General features: G+C 49.9%; 2 protein-coding genes across 2 annotated transcripts; both read left to right on the top strand.

Annotated features, from left to right (window-relative positions):
• The first annotated feature begins 291 nt into the window (after positions 1-291).
• CLN6 (CLN6 transmembrane ER protein) lies at positions 292-9,057 on the top strand. The gene is made up of 7 exons (XM_076348113.1): positions 292-374; positions 1,417-1,531; positions 2,304-2,402; positions 4,626-4,814; positions 4,929-4,984; positions 6,482-6,604; positions 7,835-9,057. The coding sequence occupies exons 1-7, from the start codon at positions 292-294 to the stop codon at positions 8,121-8,123; spliced, it is 954 nt and encodes a 317-aa protein (XP_076204228.1). The 3' UTR covers positions 8,124-9,057.
• Positions 9,058-10,194: 1,137 nt separating this feature from the next.
• On the top strand, positions 10,195-16,977 carry CALML4 (calmodulin like 4). Its single transcript, XM_076348711.1, has 5 exons — positions 10,195-10,326; positions 10,441-10,471; positions 12,021-12,161; positions 12,831-13,019; positions 16,670-16,977. Exons 1-5 carry the CDS (start codon positions 10,324-10,326, stop codon positions 16,765-16,767), a joined length of 462 nt encoding a protein of 153 aa, XP_076204826.1. The 5' UTR covers positions 10,195-10,323; the 3' UTR covers positions 16,768-16,977.
• The last annotated feature ends 1,037 nt before the right edge of the window (positions 16,978-18,014 follow it).

Genomic DNA, 18,014 nt, shown 5'->3' with positions numbered 1-18,014 from the left:
TTCGCCTTTTCCTCTATTTTAAAAACAGGAAAGATCATCCACTTGTGCTTTGGAGACGGAAGGCAAATAAAATAAGCTGCCTGGATTTTGCACGGGGGAGAGCACGGCGAGGGGAAGGCCGGGCCGGGCCGGGCCGCCCCCGCCCCGCGGCCCCCCCGCCCCCGGCCGGGGCGGTCCCGGGGCCACCGGCCGCGCAGCCGCCGCTCGTCCCCCGGCGCCGAGGCGGGGCCCGGGCGCAGCCGCGCCGGGACGAACCGGGACGAGCGGGGCCGGGACCAGCCGGGCGGGCACATGCAGGGCGCGGCGCGGCGGCGGCCGTTCCCGGCGGCGGCCCCGGGCTCCCCCCAGCCCGGCGGGCCGCTCTACCCGGGCAGGTGAGCGGCGGGGCCAGGGGCGGCGGGGGGGGCCACGGGGACGGGAACCCCTCCCCCGTTCCCCGACCCATCCAGTCCGCCCGGCTCATCCTGCCCCGCGCTCCCCCAGGATACCCCAGCCCCATCCAGCCCCCCAGCTCATCCTGTGCCCCCCAGCCCCATCCGGGGTACCCCACCCCATCCAGCATGCTGCGGTTGTCCAGGGTATCCCGGAGGGTTGGGGTCCCCCAGCCTGCTGTAGGGTTCCCCTGCTCGGCCACGGCACCACAGCCTTGTCCAGGGCATCCTGGGTTACCCCAGCTGGTTCAGGGTTTGACAGCCTCTTCCAGGGAGCCGCAGCTCTCCCGGCTCATCCAGGGCACCCCGACTTGTCCAGGGTACCACCATCCTCTTCCTCCATCGGGTTTGGACTGGGGGCTCAGGTAGTGCAAGCTCATGGCTGATCTGGCTGATGCCATTCTGGTCTCGGCACCGCAGGAGCGCCATTCATCCACTTTTCCCACAGGGAGGTGAAGGTCCGGTGGTGCTGCAGGGTTATTTGTTGGAAAGACTTCGGCCGGGTTGGATCAGGCCTTGCTCTGCAGAGGCAGAGGAGGAGGATCTTCAGAGTGGAAGATAAAGGTGATAGTGCGTCCAGAGCATCCCTGTGCTTGAGTACCACCAGGCATCGATGCATTTTTAGCATTCAGAAGTGCCATGGGAGTTGAATTTTGCTTTGTCATGCAAAAGTTAAAAATAGTTGCACTTAATTCAGCACTTAAGCCTTTCATCCTGCTTTTGTGCTCACTTCTCGGCCAGGAAGAGCCTTCTTACGGGGATGTGCCGGTTTTTATTAACAGCGCTTTGCCTTTCAGTACTGCCTCCTCCTCTCTTTGGCCTCTCAACTTTGTTGTTATTCCACAGATCCCAAAGCTCGGAGACATGCCGGCAGCCAGGGAAGCACAGGTTTTGGGTGGGGATGCAGACCTGGAGTCTGCTCCCTGCCTCCTCGGAAACCTGTTACACGACTTAAGGCTGACACTGTCACTTCTGTCATCTCTAGGCATGGAGCGGTCAAGAACGAGGACACCTTCAAGACCTCCCCGTTTCATTTTGATCTGTGGTTCTACTTCACGCTGCAGAACTGGGTGCTGGACTTTGGGCGTCCCATTGCGATGGTGAGTGTGGCAGAGGCAGGCCCGCTGCTTTGCTTGCAATTGGCTTATTTAGGGTGGAGGACAGGGGGGCAGAGCTGTGGTGGTCCTCTGTAGACCCATGGGCTGTTTTCTACACCAAAGGGATGCCCTTGAGGAGCTGTCCCTGAAACGAGAACCGCTGCGATGTACTGGTGTCAGTAACTGGTACCAAGCGTGTTGCTCCAGTCACGGGGAAGGTATCTTGGAAACTTGTTCCACGTCATCTATCCCACAACTTTATGTTTTCATAACAGAAGTTATCTGGAGAGGTTCCTACTGCCCTTCCCCATACCTTGCCTGTATCTCCAGAGCTTGGGACTTCTGTTCTCCAAATAATGCAGGGCAGAAGTGGCCATTACCCTCAAAAGTAATTTTTTTACTGCTGGCATCTGCACATGGCAGAGGGTTCACAGAGATCTACTGCTGCAGGACCCCCGAATGCCTTGCTCGCTCGCTTGGCCACACAACTTCACGGCATCGGCTTTGGGCAGCACTGCAGGAGTTGAACAGCTGAGATATAAATACACTGTGCGTTTAGCACCTGCTTCCAGATTGCACTTTTAGGGATGCTTACCACAAGAGCTGCCCAACTTCGTTACTAACAGCTACGTGAAGTCAAGCTGACAATTAGCAAGCAGTGGCAGTCCAAAGCAAGGATTTTCTCTCTCTCTCTGTCTTTCAGCCAGTGACGGGGCTGTAAGCATGAGCTGGGTGGCGAGGATATACTGATGTGCCTTTTTCCCCCCCTCCTCAGATAATCCTACCTTTGGAGTGGTTTCCTCTAAACAAACCGAGTGCTGGAGATTATTTCCACATGGCTTACAATGTTATCACACCATTTCTTCTGCTAAAGGTAAACCTCGGGGTGCAGGTGTTACTTTTTTTTTTTTAATATTACCAGTTGTAAAAACAGGGCAAACAATACAGTTTTGTAAAAGCTAAGAGTTTGTTAGGAACTTGTTGAACAGATGTTGGTTATTCACAAACTCCTGCAAGTGAGCCGGCCCTACTGTACGTTAGAAGTTTGCCACTCCAGAAAGAATTTGTGATGCCACCTTCTAAAGAGCAAGGCAGTGACTATCTTAATACAACTCAATTTCCTGCATATACAAAGCAAATGGCTTCCCCCGGGAACTCCGGATTCAGGAGGAGTCAGAGCCCTTCTCCCTGGCTGAGCCAAAGCGTATTTTTAAGACGACATCCGTCCGTGACTTAAAAGACCTTATGAGACAGCTGGAGCTACAGCAGATTTTCTAAATTGTTCAGAGCTTAATTACACTTGCTCTTCGACATTAGAATTGTATCTTTAGCTTGAATTTATCTTGCTTCAGCTGCCAGCCACTGGATCGCGTAAACCATTTATGAGGTTAAAGACTGTCGTATCATTAGAAATCTTCTTATATTAAATACTTAGCAGCCAGAAGATACAAGAAAGCAATTATAAATATATTTTAACCTTCATTAGCTAGAAATTGAATTATGTAAATGATTCTCTCTCTTATGAGTCTGTCTGGGAGATTTTAAATGCCGGTGTGGCCAAAAAGGAATATTTGGGATCCGGTCCTTTGGGGGATATGAAAGCTCTGAAGTTCGGTCTGACCCATCAGTCTGACACAGCTGATTTCTGCAGGCTGGGTACTCATCAGATTAAAATTTGCTGTCTTGGACCTCCCTGGCAGCACAGAAAAAAATCCATTTGTTATTCAGGGTGCATTTCTTTTGCCCAGTGTTCCCTCGAAGGACATGTCCCACCGTCCTTTTCCATCAGACAAGAGCTTTCCTGGACCTTTTGCTCTCCTCGTCCTCTCTGACTCCTCTGACATTCATACAGCAGTTACAGAGAAAGGGAAAGTTAAGCCTCAAAATTAAATACAAATAAGGAGCTTTTCACTGTTTGTGAAGGGCTGCAAAGCTGATTTGGCAGCAGGGAGATGGGAAGCAGAGGTGGCCCCAGCTGATCCTTGGGCTGGGCTGATGCGTCCCCCCTGACCCATGGTTCCTGAGGCCAGCTTGGCGTCCCACCCAAAGCCTGAACTGCTTGAGCTAGGATTTACGTCTTTCAAGGTCTTCCCGCTTTGCAAGCTGAGCGGGGACCTCCTTTCTGGAGAGAAGCTCCTGTTCCTCGTCCCCAGCTGGCCTTGCAGGAGCTTGCACCAGGCTCCCCGCCAGCCTCACGTGCCTGCCTCCACCCAGACCTAAGCAGACCATGAGATGGTACAGGGAGAGCTCATCACTAAAGCTGGTGTTCAAAAGGTTGTCTCAACCGGTTTTGCTGGTAATTAGGTATTTCTAGATATGGGTTTAAATGCAGCTTCCTCTTCAGAAGCAAATAGAGAGGCGAGTCCGAGTCCATTAGGAAGAAAGAAAAAAAAAAACCCCAAACAGTTCAACAAGACTCCTCTGAAAATCATCCAGCGGAGAATTACAAAGGAGCGAGTGTCTCTTAGTCAGGGGAGTGAAGTGGGTATGCTCAGCTGGAGTGCTGCTGGAGGCTCTCCCCGCCACTGGAGGGCACAGCCAGCCTTGCAGATCCGCTCAGCAGAGGAACTAGAGAAAGCAGCTGCCTTTTTGTTTCTCATTAATCGGTTTTGATCACATCTGGTGAAGAAATTGCTTTGAGTACTGTATTGGAAGTACAGTGATCACTGGATCACTGATTCGGTCTAAGCATTGACTCAGGTTAAGGGTGCTGCTTTGCAGAAAGGTTTAACAAGGGCAAAAAATGTGGTTTTATTGTTGTAAACAGGGATAAAGCGTGTACTCAAACCTGAAAGCCACATAGGCTGGTGGAAACGTGTCTGGGATGTGTTTAGGAAAGCGGCTGCAATCAGGGAAGTTTGTTCTGGTGCAGTCGCACTGCTTTCGCCAGGGGGATGACTGTGTTTTCCCCGGCAGGGTGCCAGCCATCGCAGGCAGCAGCTCACACCCACTACGGCAGCACAACCTGCAGCTTTCTGCAAGCCCCTGCTTGGGTTTAGATGGTTTTTGCAAAGCACCGTGAAGTCAGAGAGAGCAGAACTTGTCACGTGTCTCTGCTGGTACCTCCTCGCTGTTCAACATGTTTCTGTGTTTTTAGCTCATCGAGAGATCCCCCAAGACCTTACCGAGATCAATGGTCTACGTCAGCATCATCATGTTTGTCATGGGAGCCAGCATCCACTTGGTCGGAGACTCCGTAAACCATCGCCTGATTTTCAGTGGCTACCAGCACCATCTGTCTGTAAGAGAGAATCCCATCATCAAGAACCTGAAGCCAGAGACACTGGTAAAGAGGCTGTGTTTTATACAAGTACTTAAAAAAAAATAATTAATTGCTTGTTCTTATTTAATAGCGTCCTGTTTCCTCTGCCCTTTTAAATCTCTTTTCGTTGCATTGCAGATTGATTCCTTTGAGCTGCTGTACTACTACGATGAATATTTAGGTCATTCAATGTGGTAAGCAATTTACAGTCTATCTAGCAGCCTCAGAACGTAATGCAAGGAAGGGCAGATCTGATCTGATCATAGCTTAATATGTAAAAAAATAAAACGCAGCTGATGAGAGCTGGCCGGGGATAATGTTCTCACAGCCAGTGTGATTACAGTGGATCTCTCCCTTGGAAAATCGCCTGTTCCCCCTAGTTTTGTCTCTCAGTGATATTTCTAGGACGTGACAGTCGTTTGACAGCTGTCGGGGCCAGAGGAACAGCTCATCTGTTCTCACCCCTTGGCCACCTTCCACAGGATACCCAGGTGAAGAAACAAGTTACAGTGTAGGTCTGGGGGCTCTGCAGACTCCTTGGCTGTCACCACCCACGTTTTTGCTCCTCTGGAAGTTGACCCCAAAAGAACCTGACTCTGCCTGGTCTCTCTAGCCCTTTGCTCACTCCCTTCCTTTACTGTGCACCTGTTTAATGACCCCCTGGTGAGAGGGAAGCATTGCTTGCGTAGCCACACCAGTGCCGCCCAGTAACAGAGACGTTTGGCCATGGTGGTCCAGGGAGCTCTGTTAGGGTCTGCTTTCAGCGCTATCACCCCAAGCTGACCCTAGAAACGCTTGTTCCAGCTGGAGAGTGTACTTCATCCAGCATGGCTGCACTTGCTGACCCAGGGGCAGGTAATGTTGGTAGTGCCCGCAGGCTGCGGCAGGTCTCATCTGCACCCTCGCACACACGTGAGCAGCACCCAGTGCTGCAGACGTGTCCTGCTGCTCTGCCTGCACCAACAACCCCAGAAAGGACTGTCTGGCCCTTTATCCGCTGCCAGATAATCCTGAGACCTCTCTGAGCGTGGAGGGAAATCTCTCCCCCATCAGGCTTTCCCAGTTTATTTGCTGTTCCTTGAGCGCTCTGAAGCGAGCAAATCCTATTCTTTTAAATAAAAAAGGGCTCTGTTAGGTTGTTGAAATCCTGGTCCACGTCCTGCTTTCCTGCAGTTCAGCTTTGAACACAACACAACGCTCTTAAACAGCCTCTTAAGAGTCTGGGAGTGTAACAAATGCAATTGTTTGACGAAGCACTTGAGCCCAGTGTTTGACCTAATCAGCGAACTTGGGCTTTTCCTGCGAGAGCCCCAGAAGTCTCATTATCTGCAGGAGCACTCGGTGCAGCCAGGACATACAATAGCCCTGCACCAGGCACCACCAGCCCTTCGTCTGCCATATGGACGCAGCGGTAATCTCGTAGCAAGAGCTGTGACGCTGGCAGAGAGGCGATGCCCTGACTAGCACCGCGGGACCCCACGGAGTGGGACTCTGCGTCCCAGTTACCCACTGCTTCACCTGCCCGAGTACGTGTGGCTGGAGCAGGCTGGGTGGCCTCCGCTTCTGCTCTTTCACCAAATTAATTCACGGGCTCAGCATAGGAATGGCCTAGGTGCATGGTTTGGATTTGGTGGGGGTTTAAACACTTTCCAAGGTCACACCACCGATCAGCGTGTTGTTTCTGTTTGCAGGTACATCCCTTTTTTCCTGATACTGTTTATATATTTCACCGGCTGCTTCACGCCTGTTGAAGAGGAGAGCAGGATGCCAGTGCCTGCCTTGCTTCTGATGGGGCCCAGTAGCCTTTATTACTGGTAAGTGGCTTCTGTCTGCTCTGGGTGGGCGAGGGACGAAGAGGGAGTATCACAGGCAACCCTAGGGAGTACCGCAGGCAGCAGCTCTCCATTCCCCAGGGCAGAACTTGCAGCTTCTGCTCTGCAGGTCTGGAAAATCAAATCAAATCTGGTTGAAATTTGCAGCCGCTTTAGCCTTTGCAAGTTGGGACAACTTCAGGGTCACTCATCAGCACTCCTGCCCCTGCCTGGGGTGTTTCTTCAGCCACACTGTCAGTCATACCGTTATTGCTGGAGCTCCAGCTTCCAGCCTCCGTGGTACTTGCTGTCTGCCCCCCTTCAAAGGCTGCCGTTCACTGCGCTGTTAGACAGTTCCTCAACGATTTTGGGATGGTCACCCGGTGCCTGCAGCACATCCGCCTGCTCTCAGGGTGTTGGTGGCAATAGGGATGCTCTCACCAGTTGTCCAGGGATTTTACACATCCAGGCCGCCTTTGTGATGCTCAGATGCTGCCTCCTCAGCTTGCCCTGTGGGTCCAAATAGCCTTTTGAGAGAGGTCTTATTTATTTCCCATTTTCATTAGCCTCATCTTCCCAAATGGTTTCCCTGATGGCAGCCAAACAACTTTTCATTCATCTTCAGAGATGATGTTCTCTTGCCCGTGGCTTTGCCCCCTGCTGAGACTGTTTTTATACAGTAAATTAATTTTTGATAGTCAAAATCATCAGGAAGATTTGGTCAGTTCCCAGTTACCCCATTGCACTTCCTTTAAATGTATCAGTGTGAATCTCTGCAGTTCATGTGCTAGCGATTTAAGAACCAGGGAGTGTAATTTCTCCTTCCCCCGGCTAACACCCGTTCAGGACTGGCCACTGCCAGACCCAGCACAGCGGATTTTTGGAGTAAATGAGCACAACATCCACAGGTGGGAGCCAGAGTCTGGCTTTGGTTCTGCCTTTAAGCATCCCATTCACAAACCGAGCCCAGCACCTTTCAAATCCCATACTGGGCACACATTTCTTTACCCGTTCTCTTAATGAAGCCTATAGCTCAGTTGTTAAATTACTGATAAGAAACATGAAAACAAATCACAGCTTAAAAGCTGGCAGTAGAAAGCAGCACAACTTCGTTTGTCTGGATGTAGAGCAGAAGGGGGAGACGTTCACCCCAGGTAAAGCTGGAAGCGCTGGGGGCTGCTGTCGCTCAGTGCTTTCTCCCGGGGGGCACTAACAGGTGTGTTTGCTTTGTAGGTATCTCGTGACGGAGGGTCAGATTTTCATCCTCTACATTTTCACTTTCTTTGCCATGATGGCTTTAGTGATGCACCAGAAACGCAAAGGACTGGTCCTGGACAGCAATGGGCTTTTTCTCTTCTACTCCTTCATCATAACACTGGTCCTCATTGCTGTTTGGGTGGTTTGGCTGTGGGATGACAAAATTCTCAGGAAGAAGTACCCTGGTGTGATCTATATCCCCGAGCCGTGGGCATTTTACACCCTGCACGTGAACAACCTCCATGCAGCAAAAGAAAGTTTATAGGTTTTGATATTTTAGAGTAATTTGAAGGGGGGGGGGGGAAATCTAGTTTTTCTAATGTAGATGTATTTCAAATAAATTCCTGACCAACATTAGCTGGAAGACATCGTATGTTAACTAGACCTAGCTAGGGAGGGGGTGTTCGAACAAAAGGGAAACATACATAGTCTTTGTGACTTAACACTTTAAAGCCAGGGTCGTGGCAGGGGTGTCTCCCCTGGCTTTGCACCGGCCAGCCCTCGCAATTGCACAACGCAGTTCCACACTGGACTTTTTCGGGTGCTTACGAGACAGCACCAACTCCCTCCTGTATCGGAGCAGGGGCGCAGCATCGCAGCCCCACAGTGGTCCCCGCCGCTGGTGAATCCACATACCACCATCACCGCCCCAGAGAGCATCCCAGCCTTTAACGGGAGCGGTTTGCCAGGAAGTCAAAGCAGTGTCGCCCGCCCTGTGTCTTGGCACAGAGAGATGTATCCACTCCTCCCACGCTGCTCCCAGCTGATTAAACACGCCCCACCTTTATCTACTCGATGGCTCTGCTTGGCCATGCCTCCCCGGGGAGCCCTCCCAGGGTCCCGGCCATCAGCACTGGGTTTAAGCCCTTGCTGCTGAGTGCAGGCGCGATGCAAGAAGGGCCTGGCTGGCGGAAGAGGCAGAAGGGCCAATTCCCCATGAACGCAGCCTGAAAAAAGCATCGGGGGGGTGAGCTCCAGCCTCGGCACCACTCGTGTGGGGTCTGCACCACCGGTGGCTTCTGCTCCCGCTCACCACTTCTCCAGCTTCAGGTGATGGAGCTGAGCTCCTGCAACTCTAGCTGCATCCCTGTGATGGTTTACGTCTACAAAATTCGTATTAGAGTCCTGTGTGACAGAATCCCAGTGGTAGAAGAAAAAAGCTATTAGTGAAACATACTGAATAAAAACACTTGATAAAAGCTGAACAACTTGCGTTGCTTCCTGAAGCAGCTCTGTTCTTTGAAGGGAGAATCTTTAAACCACGAGATTTAAGGACCCCGAATGTGTCATTGTAACAGAGCAGGGTCTACCCTGGGAAGGGTCCAGTCCATGCTATAGTGGTCACTATGGCCACTAAATATTTTGTTCTTGGGTCTGGATCTCCACCACAGCCTGGCATCAGGTACTTCATCCCCCCGCACATGTGCTAGCCCTGCCTGCACAGCCACTGAGTTTCTTTTTGGGATACTTCAAGCACCGGCAGGATCCGGAGAGGCAGAGCATCACCTGTCCCGCAGCCAGGAGCGCCCAGCTGAGCTGCTGGCTCAGCTCTTTTTGTAGGGGACAGGATGGGACAAAATTGTAGATGCATGTATAATACTTGCTCCCTCAGCATCATTTCCTCAGCATCACTCTTCTGAGTTCCTGCCAAGGGCTGCAACAAGACCTGGCAGTCCTGGAGGCTGTTTGCTCCCAAGCAGATTAGCTAAATAAATGCTAGTAAGTAAAAACTCAGGCAATGGGGAGCTTTTTAAACCATCTCAAAAATGCCTTCTCCTCTCAGCCTGTCTGCAATGTCCCAGCTCCTCCATGTTTGCAGCGGGCACATCTAAACCCCCCTTCCCCTGCAAACCCACCGAGCAGGGCACAGTGACGTTGCCAGCGACGCCCAACGCCCTGCACGGAGCTCAGCCAGGACACGCAAAGCCCGAATTAACTCCTCCTGCCCACCAGCAAAGCCCCTCCAGTAGTGAACTGCAAAGCTGTAAATCCTCCCAACACCCTTCCCCAGTGGCCTCAGTAGATATCAAGGCTGGATTTGTTTCCCAGCAGCTAAGCTTGGTGCGAGGTGTGCAGCTATTTGAGATTATCAAACCTTTTGTGCTCAAGCAGATCATCTCCATCCAGTCCAACCCCAAACACCCTTAAACCCCAACCAAGAGAAGCTCTCCCCCCACTCCTCCTGACAGCATCGCTGCTTGGGGTCCCGTCCGGAGTCCCAAGGCTTCAGGCAGGCTGGGGAGAGCCCTTCTGCCCACAGCACGTGAACAGGAGCTGTGCTGGCAGCAGGATCCAGCCCCGGCAGGGATCAGGTCTCGTAGCCATAGCAGCGGGGTATTTATTACAGCCCGGCCGCACTCCACCCTGGGCTGGCGGACTTTAGCCCTTAATCGAATAGAAAAAGTAGCAGCAGACACCTCTGATCCCGACAGCCAGCGTAAAGCACAAGGAGGACCCCCAAAATAATGGTGAGTGAAGCGTTTCGGCTGATACAAACTGTTCCCCCTGCTCCCCCCATCCAGATTTTAAAGCTGCTTTATTATTTTTCTTGTCTCTCTCTCCTTCCCCGCTTCATGCTACAGGCAAAATTTCTGTCTCAGGATCAAATTAACGGTATGTACAGTTTTGTTTTGTTTTTTTTTATTATTAGCAAGATCAGCTTAACAAATTGATAGCTAATAGCATTTCCCCCAAAAGGGTCTCAGTCTGGCCTTGTGCTCCCCCACTTGCCCTCCTCCCAGCTCTCAAGGGGATCTGCTCCCTCTGAAAGCAGAGAAACCTCCCTGATTTCGTTAAAACAGCACTAGGCACCGGCAGGGAGCCAAAACCACCTGCAGAGCCACACACTGGATCACACCAAGACTGGCAGTTAACCAGCGACTGCCCAGCCCCGTAAACACAGCCCTGGCTGAGCTAGCAGGGACCAGGAGAAATTTCAGGTGACAATTTGCAGTACTGGAGCCTGGCAAAGCTTCGTGTATGATGGGAGCGAAGGTGAAGGAGGAAGAGGAAGAAGGAGAAGGTGCAGGAGGTACAAATCCTCGTTGTGAGGCACCGGGGCTCTCCCTGGTAAAGGGGACCCCTGCCTCAGATGGGAACAAGGAAGGGTTTGCTACAAGAATGGCAGAAGAAAGCTGAAATAAGAGTATTACTGGAAATCTGTTGATCTGCAGTGCCCTTGGGCTCAGCAGCTCTGCAGGACTGCTGCAAGGGAGGAGGCGGCCAGGGGAGGGGGAGGCCACAGCACCCATGGGGACACCCTGCACTTACGCCTGCAATAAGGTCTAGGGACAGAGAGGATGAGGAGGGGGGGTGGAGGGTGATCACACCAAAATAGGCTGATTTTTATTTCCCTGGCTGCTCTGCAGACAGGACTGTCCCTATGCAGCACAACTTGCCCATTAGCGTTGAGTGTGACAAAGAGCGGAGCCTGCCACTGCGCTGGGAGCAGAATGGGAAGGGAGGATGAGAGATGGCAGCCTTATCTAGGTCAGCTGCAACCCTTATTTATTTATTTGAAAACTGCGAAGCCAGTGTTCGAGGGGGAAGGGTAGAGGGCAAGCAGGCAGGTGAGGACTGCAGGGAGAAGCGAGGGAGGGGAGACGCTGCAGTGGATGGCAGCAGGACAGGCAGAGGCTCTCCTCTGCTAGACTCAGGCAGCTGGCAGCACTCGGACTGTCAAATGTGACATTATCGGTTCTTTTGTCTTTTATTAAAATCCAGCCGCTGGCAGGCCGAGGCAGGGGCAAGTGCCAGACCCTGCACAGACCACGGCAGGGACCAAACCAGCATCCTCCATTGCTCCTTAAGGCTCATTCCTTTAGCATCCTCTCCTACCACCCATGAAGGCAGAGAAAAGTACTTTTTAACAGTATTCTACATATTTGGAAGCCTGACTCCAATTTCAGACTTGTTTAATTAGGCTGAAGGACCCCAATTAGCTCAACTATTCACAAGCCTGGACTTTAATTGCCCTTGGCACTTTACCCCAGGTCCTCCCCCACTGTCCATCATCTTTCCTTGAAACGAGACACCCCGAACCAGACACAATATCCCTGCTGGAACCCTACCAACACCGCCCAACCGGGCAACGGGAGAAGAAACATCACTGGTAGATCAATGTAATCTTACATGGCATAACAGAGTTTTGGTTTTTAATTAGAGTTCAAGGAATGTTTTTCCCTGTACGACAAGAAACAAAAAGGCAAGATAAAAGCCTCTGACCTGATGACAGTGATGCGGTGCCTGGGAGCCAGCCCGACACCAGGAGAGGTGCAGAGACACCTGCACTTGCACAAGATCGGTAAGCAAAGTGCAGCGGTAGCACGTGAATAAAACACACTGGATTATGGTTGGAGAAATTCAGCTTTTCTGTGGTCAGGAGACTACATGCAAAGACAAGGAGGCTGCCTGGAGCCCAGTAAGTAATACTCACTCTCAGGTGAAACAGCCCAGGCAATGCAGCATAACCAGGAGCAGTCACCAAAACCTGGTCTGATGTGCTAGATAGCGAACAAAGTCAATCCAGCACATAGATTAAAATAGTGCCATTAAAAAAGAAAAGCTTCAATAGCAGTGGGAGGCATACATACCGATTACTGATTTTGAGGCTGGGAAACCATCCAGTCCAACCAGCAGAGGTAGAAGAGCACAGAAAGATATTAATCTGCAGATATGTATGAATAAATTCAAAGCACAGCACAGACCAAAGAAGAATCACGAGATAAAGTGGGCTGGATTAAAAATTCTGGATACAAGGTTTCAGAGCACAAGTCTAGCAAAGCTATAAATGGGTCTTCAGGCCAGGAGAAAGCCCCCAGCAGTGGTCCACCCTGGTCCAGACCAGAGTCAGGCAAAAAGGAAAAGGTGCCCCAGGAAGGGGAACTCTGGGGGGAGCAGAGCAGGATGCTTAGGTCTGGATCCAGACTACAAAACTGAGCCATTTCTAAAGAATCTGCTCTTATTTTTCCAGACAGAAACGCAGAGCTGGATTTCTCCACTTTCCTGAATATAATGTACAGGCAAATGAAGCAAGAGGAACCCGAGAGTGAAATCCTCACGGCCTTGTCCATGATAGACAGGCAGAAGAGAGGCATTATCACTGTTTCGGAGCTGAGAGCCAAACTTACAAGACTAGGAGAAAAGCTTTCCGAGGAAGAAGGTATTTTGCAATTCAAAGATGTATCAAACGCTCCCCATCTTCTTATTTCCTTCCTAATTTTCCTCTGTAGTCAAATCTGGGATCAGGCGCTTCCAGCTGGGAAGCCAGGAAGGACCTGTGCCAGCAGGAGATCATGCTGGTGCTCCCCTTGGTGGGGGGAGAAGGGATGTCCCACCATCACGCCTGAGACGTGCAGTGCACCAGGGCATCGTGCCTTGCCATCGTGTCCCCAGGTCCACCCCACCGGCACCAGCCTCTTCCCTGCCACAGCCATACGATGAGCTTGTGCCTTCGTTTAAAACACTTTGCCCATGTAAACCAGAGCCCCCAGCTGAGCCCAGACACGCACACAGAGCGGGGAGCGCTCCCAGAGCCGAGCAGAGCACAGTAGCAACGTCAGCTCCCTGCCGCTAATTAGACACGTGATGGTGAGCTCCCCTCGCTGTTGTCAGCCTTCACCCACACCACGATCGCTAAGCAGAGATTCTGTGCCTTGCAGAAGAGGTAAGCCGGTTGCCCGTTAACAGAGACCTTTTCCCTTTCTTGAGTTGTTTCCTGACTGATGATTTTTCACCCTGAGATGCTTCGCTGTATTTATAAAGCGAGCATCTGTCCCACAAAGGGCCCTGGGAGAGCGCCCGTCCCCCCAGCTGCAGGGATGCTGTAAGGAGCACACAGGGCACTGGCAGTTTCCCCAAAAGCGCTGCTGCGGTGAGCTCTGTGGCCAGCACAATTTGGAAGAGAGAGGGGGACTTTTTAATTAAGATTCTTTTTAAAAAAAGAAAAAAACTGTCCGGTTTGTCAGAAGTTTGCCTCCAAGGGGCACGATAGGAGGGAATTTCCAGGAAGCTGAAAATTATCAAAACCTTTTACACAGCTGATTTTGCCCTAGGCATTTTATGTATTTATATAAACTTTTTAAATGCATGCCCCACTTTTCCAGCTTTCACAGGCTGCAGGAGGGGGCCCAGGCCTGCGGGAAGGCAGGGCAGCACCCTGCACACCCCTCTGCCTGTCAGCCCTGGAGACGGGGTGTCCTGTCCCCTCCTTGCTCCAAACCACGTCACCTGTGGCTTCTTCTCCAGCTCTCGCAGAGCTCTCACCCCTCCGACCCCACTGCAGAGACTGAGCTCTGGAGCTTGCACATTAATGCTCCATCTTTGGCAGAGAGCAAGTAGAAAAACCCATCAGCGGTTTGATACAAGCAAGGAGTTTTATCAGGGTTATGGGGTTTGTACAGACCCCATTAGGCTCCTCAGGGGTACAAGAACTGTCCTTTCTAATGTTAAAGTAGAATTTAGATTTAATCAGAGCAAGGTTGGTCAGTCCAGTCGCCATCACCAGCTTCACAAGTGATACACCAACAAGGCATGTCTTCTGAGTGTTTTCTTCAGTTGTTTAACTGGAATAATAGTTTATGCAGCTATTTACATCTGAAAACACTTTCAGAGCTATTATGAGAGCCAAACAGTGAGGACATGGAGACATTAACCCTAATTAAAGGCATCCTAGCAAGAACCGCTGCTATATAAAGAAGATTTGGGGAGTGCAGGGGGATTTCCCATTACTTTGTGAGTTGATGGACAGCCTATACGCCAACTTGTAACAAGGCACTATAGATCCTGATGTAGCAAGCGATGCTTCTTCTCAACAAGAAATTCCCCCTTTGGCTTGACACACTGAACTCCAGCTCGCTAAGCTGCTATAAATATTTTATGCCAGAACAGACTCAATTTCATTAGCATCTGCGATTGTTCCATAACTACTGGCACGTACCTTCATTTACAGTGGCTCCAGAAAAGCTTTAACTTCATTTTAATTTAACGTACTTTTACCAAATGAGAACCGACACATTTTTCTTCTGTTATTTTTAAATGTTCTGGAAAGAATTATTTTTTGAATTTATGTCCTTAGAAGCATTTGATTACCATCAGGGTATCCTTTCTGAAAAAAAGGATTAGGTCTCCTGGAAAGAAAGAACTGTTACTTACCTTACAGTAACAGCAGTTCTCACAATAGCCCCTCATTTACCCCACACTGCAACCAGATCCTGCCAGCAGCAGCTTCCACAGGGGCTGCGCTTGCCCCCTTTATATACACCGATACCTGACTGCAAACAGAGGGGCAGAGGGGAAAACAGCGTCTCATCCTGTACCCGCATGAACAGCAGTGAGAGGAAACAGGTTATGCTGCTCACAGAGACCTTCCCACAACTATTTACAGTAAAACAGCTTTTTTCCCCCCTAAACCTCCCCCTCCTCCCATGACCTTCCCCCTGGATTTCACAACTGGCAACTGCAAAGCTATTATTCTGTGCTCCAGTACGAGTACTCGGAGTCTTATTTAAACAACCACAGCTTGTTCAGCCTGAACAGCCGTTGTGGTAACCTCAGCCAAGTAGCTCACGAGGAAAAATGCAGACCAGCCTCTGCCGACCTGCCCTCACCCATTTCAGAAAGGGAGAGCACTCGAGCACTGCCCCAGCCAGGTGACTCCAGCCCACACCAGCATGAGATTATGGAGGACTCGTAATCAGCGCGTGGCCATGTATAATCCATCTGTTTCAAAGGTCTATCAACAGGCTCTAAACACCTAGAAGGTGTCCTGCTAACAAAATATCAAACAAGAAATGCAGGTCCACAACCCAACAGCTTCCTCTCTGACAAAGTGCCTGCCACGATCCTGTTCACACGCTGCTGGCCCAAAGAAAAATGGCAACACACTTGTGAACAACACAAGTTGTTCCTCAACATCAGCAAGCAAAAACCTCTTCTGGACTGTATTAGACACCTTATCGAAGGAAACTGCTGCCCAAAACATTATCAAATAAAAGCTGCTGGAATTCTCTGTTTGTTTTAGCACCCACCCACTATATGTTATGGGTAAAGTAAACAAGCGAGGGAATTCGCCTCCTCTCATCCAAAGGAATATGGCATCTAATTCCCAGTAGCAGCTTCATTCAGCAACATTTAACATTACTTTTCTATGTGTTATTTCTTACGTACTTCTATTTTATTGCCATTATTTGACAGGAAAAAATACCTTTTAATGGTTTAGCCTGTACAGAAGAGAACATTTTAAGTTAGATAACTGCTGCCACTGCCAAGGCATTGCCAAAGCTAGAATGAAAAGCAGGTGCCAACTGCACGGTTACCGCTTCTTTAGAAGTATTTTCAGCGAGAGCCTTAGAGCCCCAGCTGAGAAGGTATTCTTCACTTTCAAACACTAAAGGCCCACCGATATTAACAAGCGTCACACAAATCTACTTAAAGTTGGGCACATAATCTGCATGAGCGCTTAGTTTTGTCTAAATTGAATAGGGACAGGTTTGCTATTCAAGCCAAATAAGCCACTCCTACCAAGAGCAATTAAAAGCTGGTTTGGATTGAGTTTGTGGATTTTTTCCATGTGGAACTCAAAGAGATGGACATCTCTGCTCCAGAAAGTTAGAGACTGAAATAAAAAATCAAAGTGCTAACTGATGCTAGTTTAAAACTACAATCTGAATGGCACCTCCAACTGATCCCAGAAGTTATTACTTCTAACAAAAATTATTTGAAAACCCAAATCCTGCATTGCTCTTCTTGAAGATCACAACATCCCTAATATATGCCACTCAAACTTACATTTTCTTTCACTCTTTCTTTCAGTTGATGACCTGCTAAAAAAAGCCAAAATTGGACCAAATGGAACAATAAAATACGAAGAATTTGTCCGCATCATTTGTCTTCCTACAGTCGACTACTAAAGTTCAGAACAAGATTTGATAAGAGCAGGACCTGAAACTTCTTTTTACTTCAATTTTTCCTAGTTACTACTTGGACTCAGGAATCATCATTTGCCTTAAAAAAATCCTTATTTTGCCTTCATAATAGTGCTTACACTTACCCAGGTTCCCACCCCGTTTCTGGAGAAATGTTGTCACAAAATGAGCTGTTATTTAAATAAACTGAATATAACATTCCCTTGTGTAACGTGTCATGCTTAAAAAAAACCCTCTTATTTTAAAAATGCATTTAAGTCTACAGATTGCGGCATAAATGATAACTTGTAGTTAAGGTCTCACAGTGACTGTGTTCCAAGAAGTCAGCGACACCCATAACCATTCGCTGTTTCCACACACCCGTGCCCAGACACAGTTCTTTGTGCAGAAGCAGATTCCCCGGGAAGCCTGATTATGTCATGATGGTGGTAAATTTAGTATAACTATGCACAGCTCCCCGGTATTCCTTGGATCCATGGGATGATCCGGTAACTCCCAACCAGACGTTCCCCTGTCACGAAGTTGTCAAGTTAACAGCCCCACTTGCGGGGTGGCCGCGTCCCTGTGGACTATCCAGAGCGACAGGAGACAGGCAGCCGGCAATTGTCCCAACTCCCCCAGTCAGTGATGCTCACTGGCTGCAGAGGACGACTCCCAGTCTCCAAGCACAGGAACGGTCTATGATCGCTGTCTCATTCCTCCTCATCTTTCGCTCCTCCAACATACAAGATCTCTGTATTGTTGTACTTCTGTCACATTATTTATTAAGGTGCAGTATCTTGCAACGTCAAGTCTCCATGCAGTTAAGCTGCACCTGCATTCTGAGGCAACACACTGAATATGCTGCGCTTGGTAAATGTATCTGTCACCAAGTTCTGGGCTAGCTGCCCAGAACATACTCCTAGAGACAGCCTGGCAGGGAAAAACAGGGGCCATGAAAACTCAGCTTCTCTACAACAGGAAAAAAACACCCATCTCTCTAGGCTGCTTAAAACCAACGTGACCCAGAGCAGTCGTTATTGATCTTATCGCACCTACATCTTGGCAGCCTTAGCTAAGGTCCTCAGACTGGTATGAAATTTAGGACAATATACAGCAGATTCTCTCTGGAGTCAACTGGAAATTTGCAGAGACCACCTTTGCACAGTCACAGCACAAGCAGCAACCTGTGAAGCACGCTGGAAGAGCACACACTCCTGCCGGGTCTGCTGCAGCTTCTACCCACGGGAGCC

This window comes from Aptenodytes patagonicus, chromosome 10, assembly GCF_965638725.1.
Source record: "Aptenodytes patagonicus chromosome 10, bAptPat1.pri.cur, whole genome shotgun sequence".
In the NCBI taxonomy this organism is placed as follows: Eukaryota; Metazoa; Chordata; class Aves; order Sphenisciformes; family Spheniscidae; genus Aptenodytes; species Aptenodytes patagonicus.
This window is presented reverse-complemented; position numbering and strand designations above follow the sequence as displayed.

Excerpts from the sequence above, each read along its gene's own strand:
- CLN6 (XM_076348113.1), top strand. The coding sequence starts at position 292 with ATGCAGGGCGCGGCGCGGCGGCGGCCGTTCCCGGCGGCGGCCCCGGGC. Across the intron at positions 4,815-4,928 it reads ACCTGAAGCCAGAGACACTG|ATTGATTCCTTTGAGCTGCT; the intron begins GTAAAGAGGCTG and ends GTTGCATTGCAG. Across the intron at positions 4,985-6,481 it reads TATTTAGGTCATTCAATGTG|GTACATCCCTTTTTTCCTGA; the intron begins GTAAGCAATTTA and ends TTCTGTTTGCAG.
- CALML4 (XM_076348711.1), top strand. Across the intron at positions 10,472-12,020 it reads GTCTCAGGATCAAATTAACG|AGTTCAAGGAATGTTTTTCC; the intron begins GTATGTACAGTT and ends GTTTTTAATTAG. Across the intron at positions 12,162-12,830 it reads CCTGCACTTGCACAAGATCG|ACAGAAACGCAGAGCTGGAT; the intron begins GTAAGCAAAGTG and ends TTATTTTTCCAG.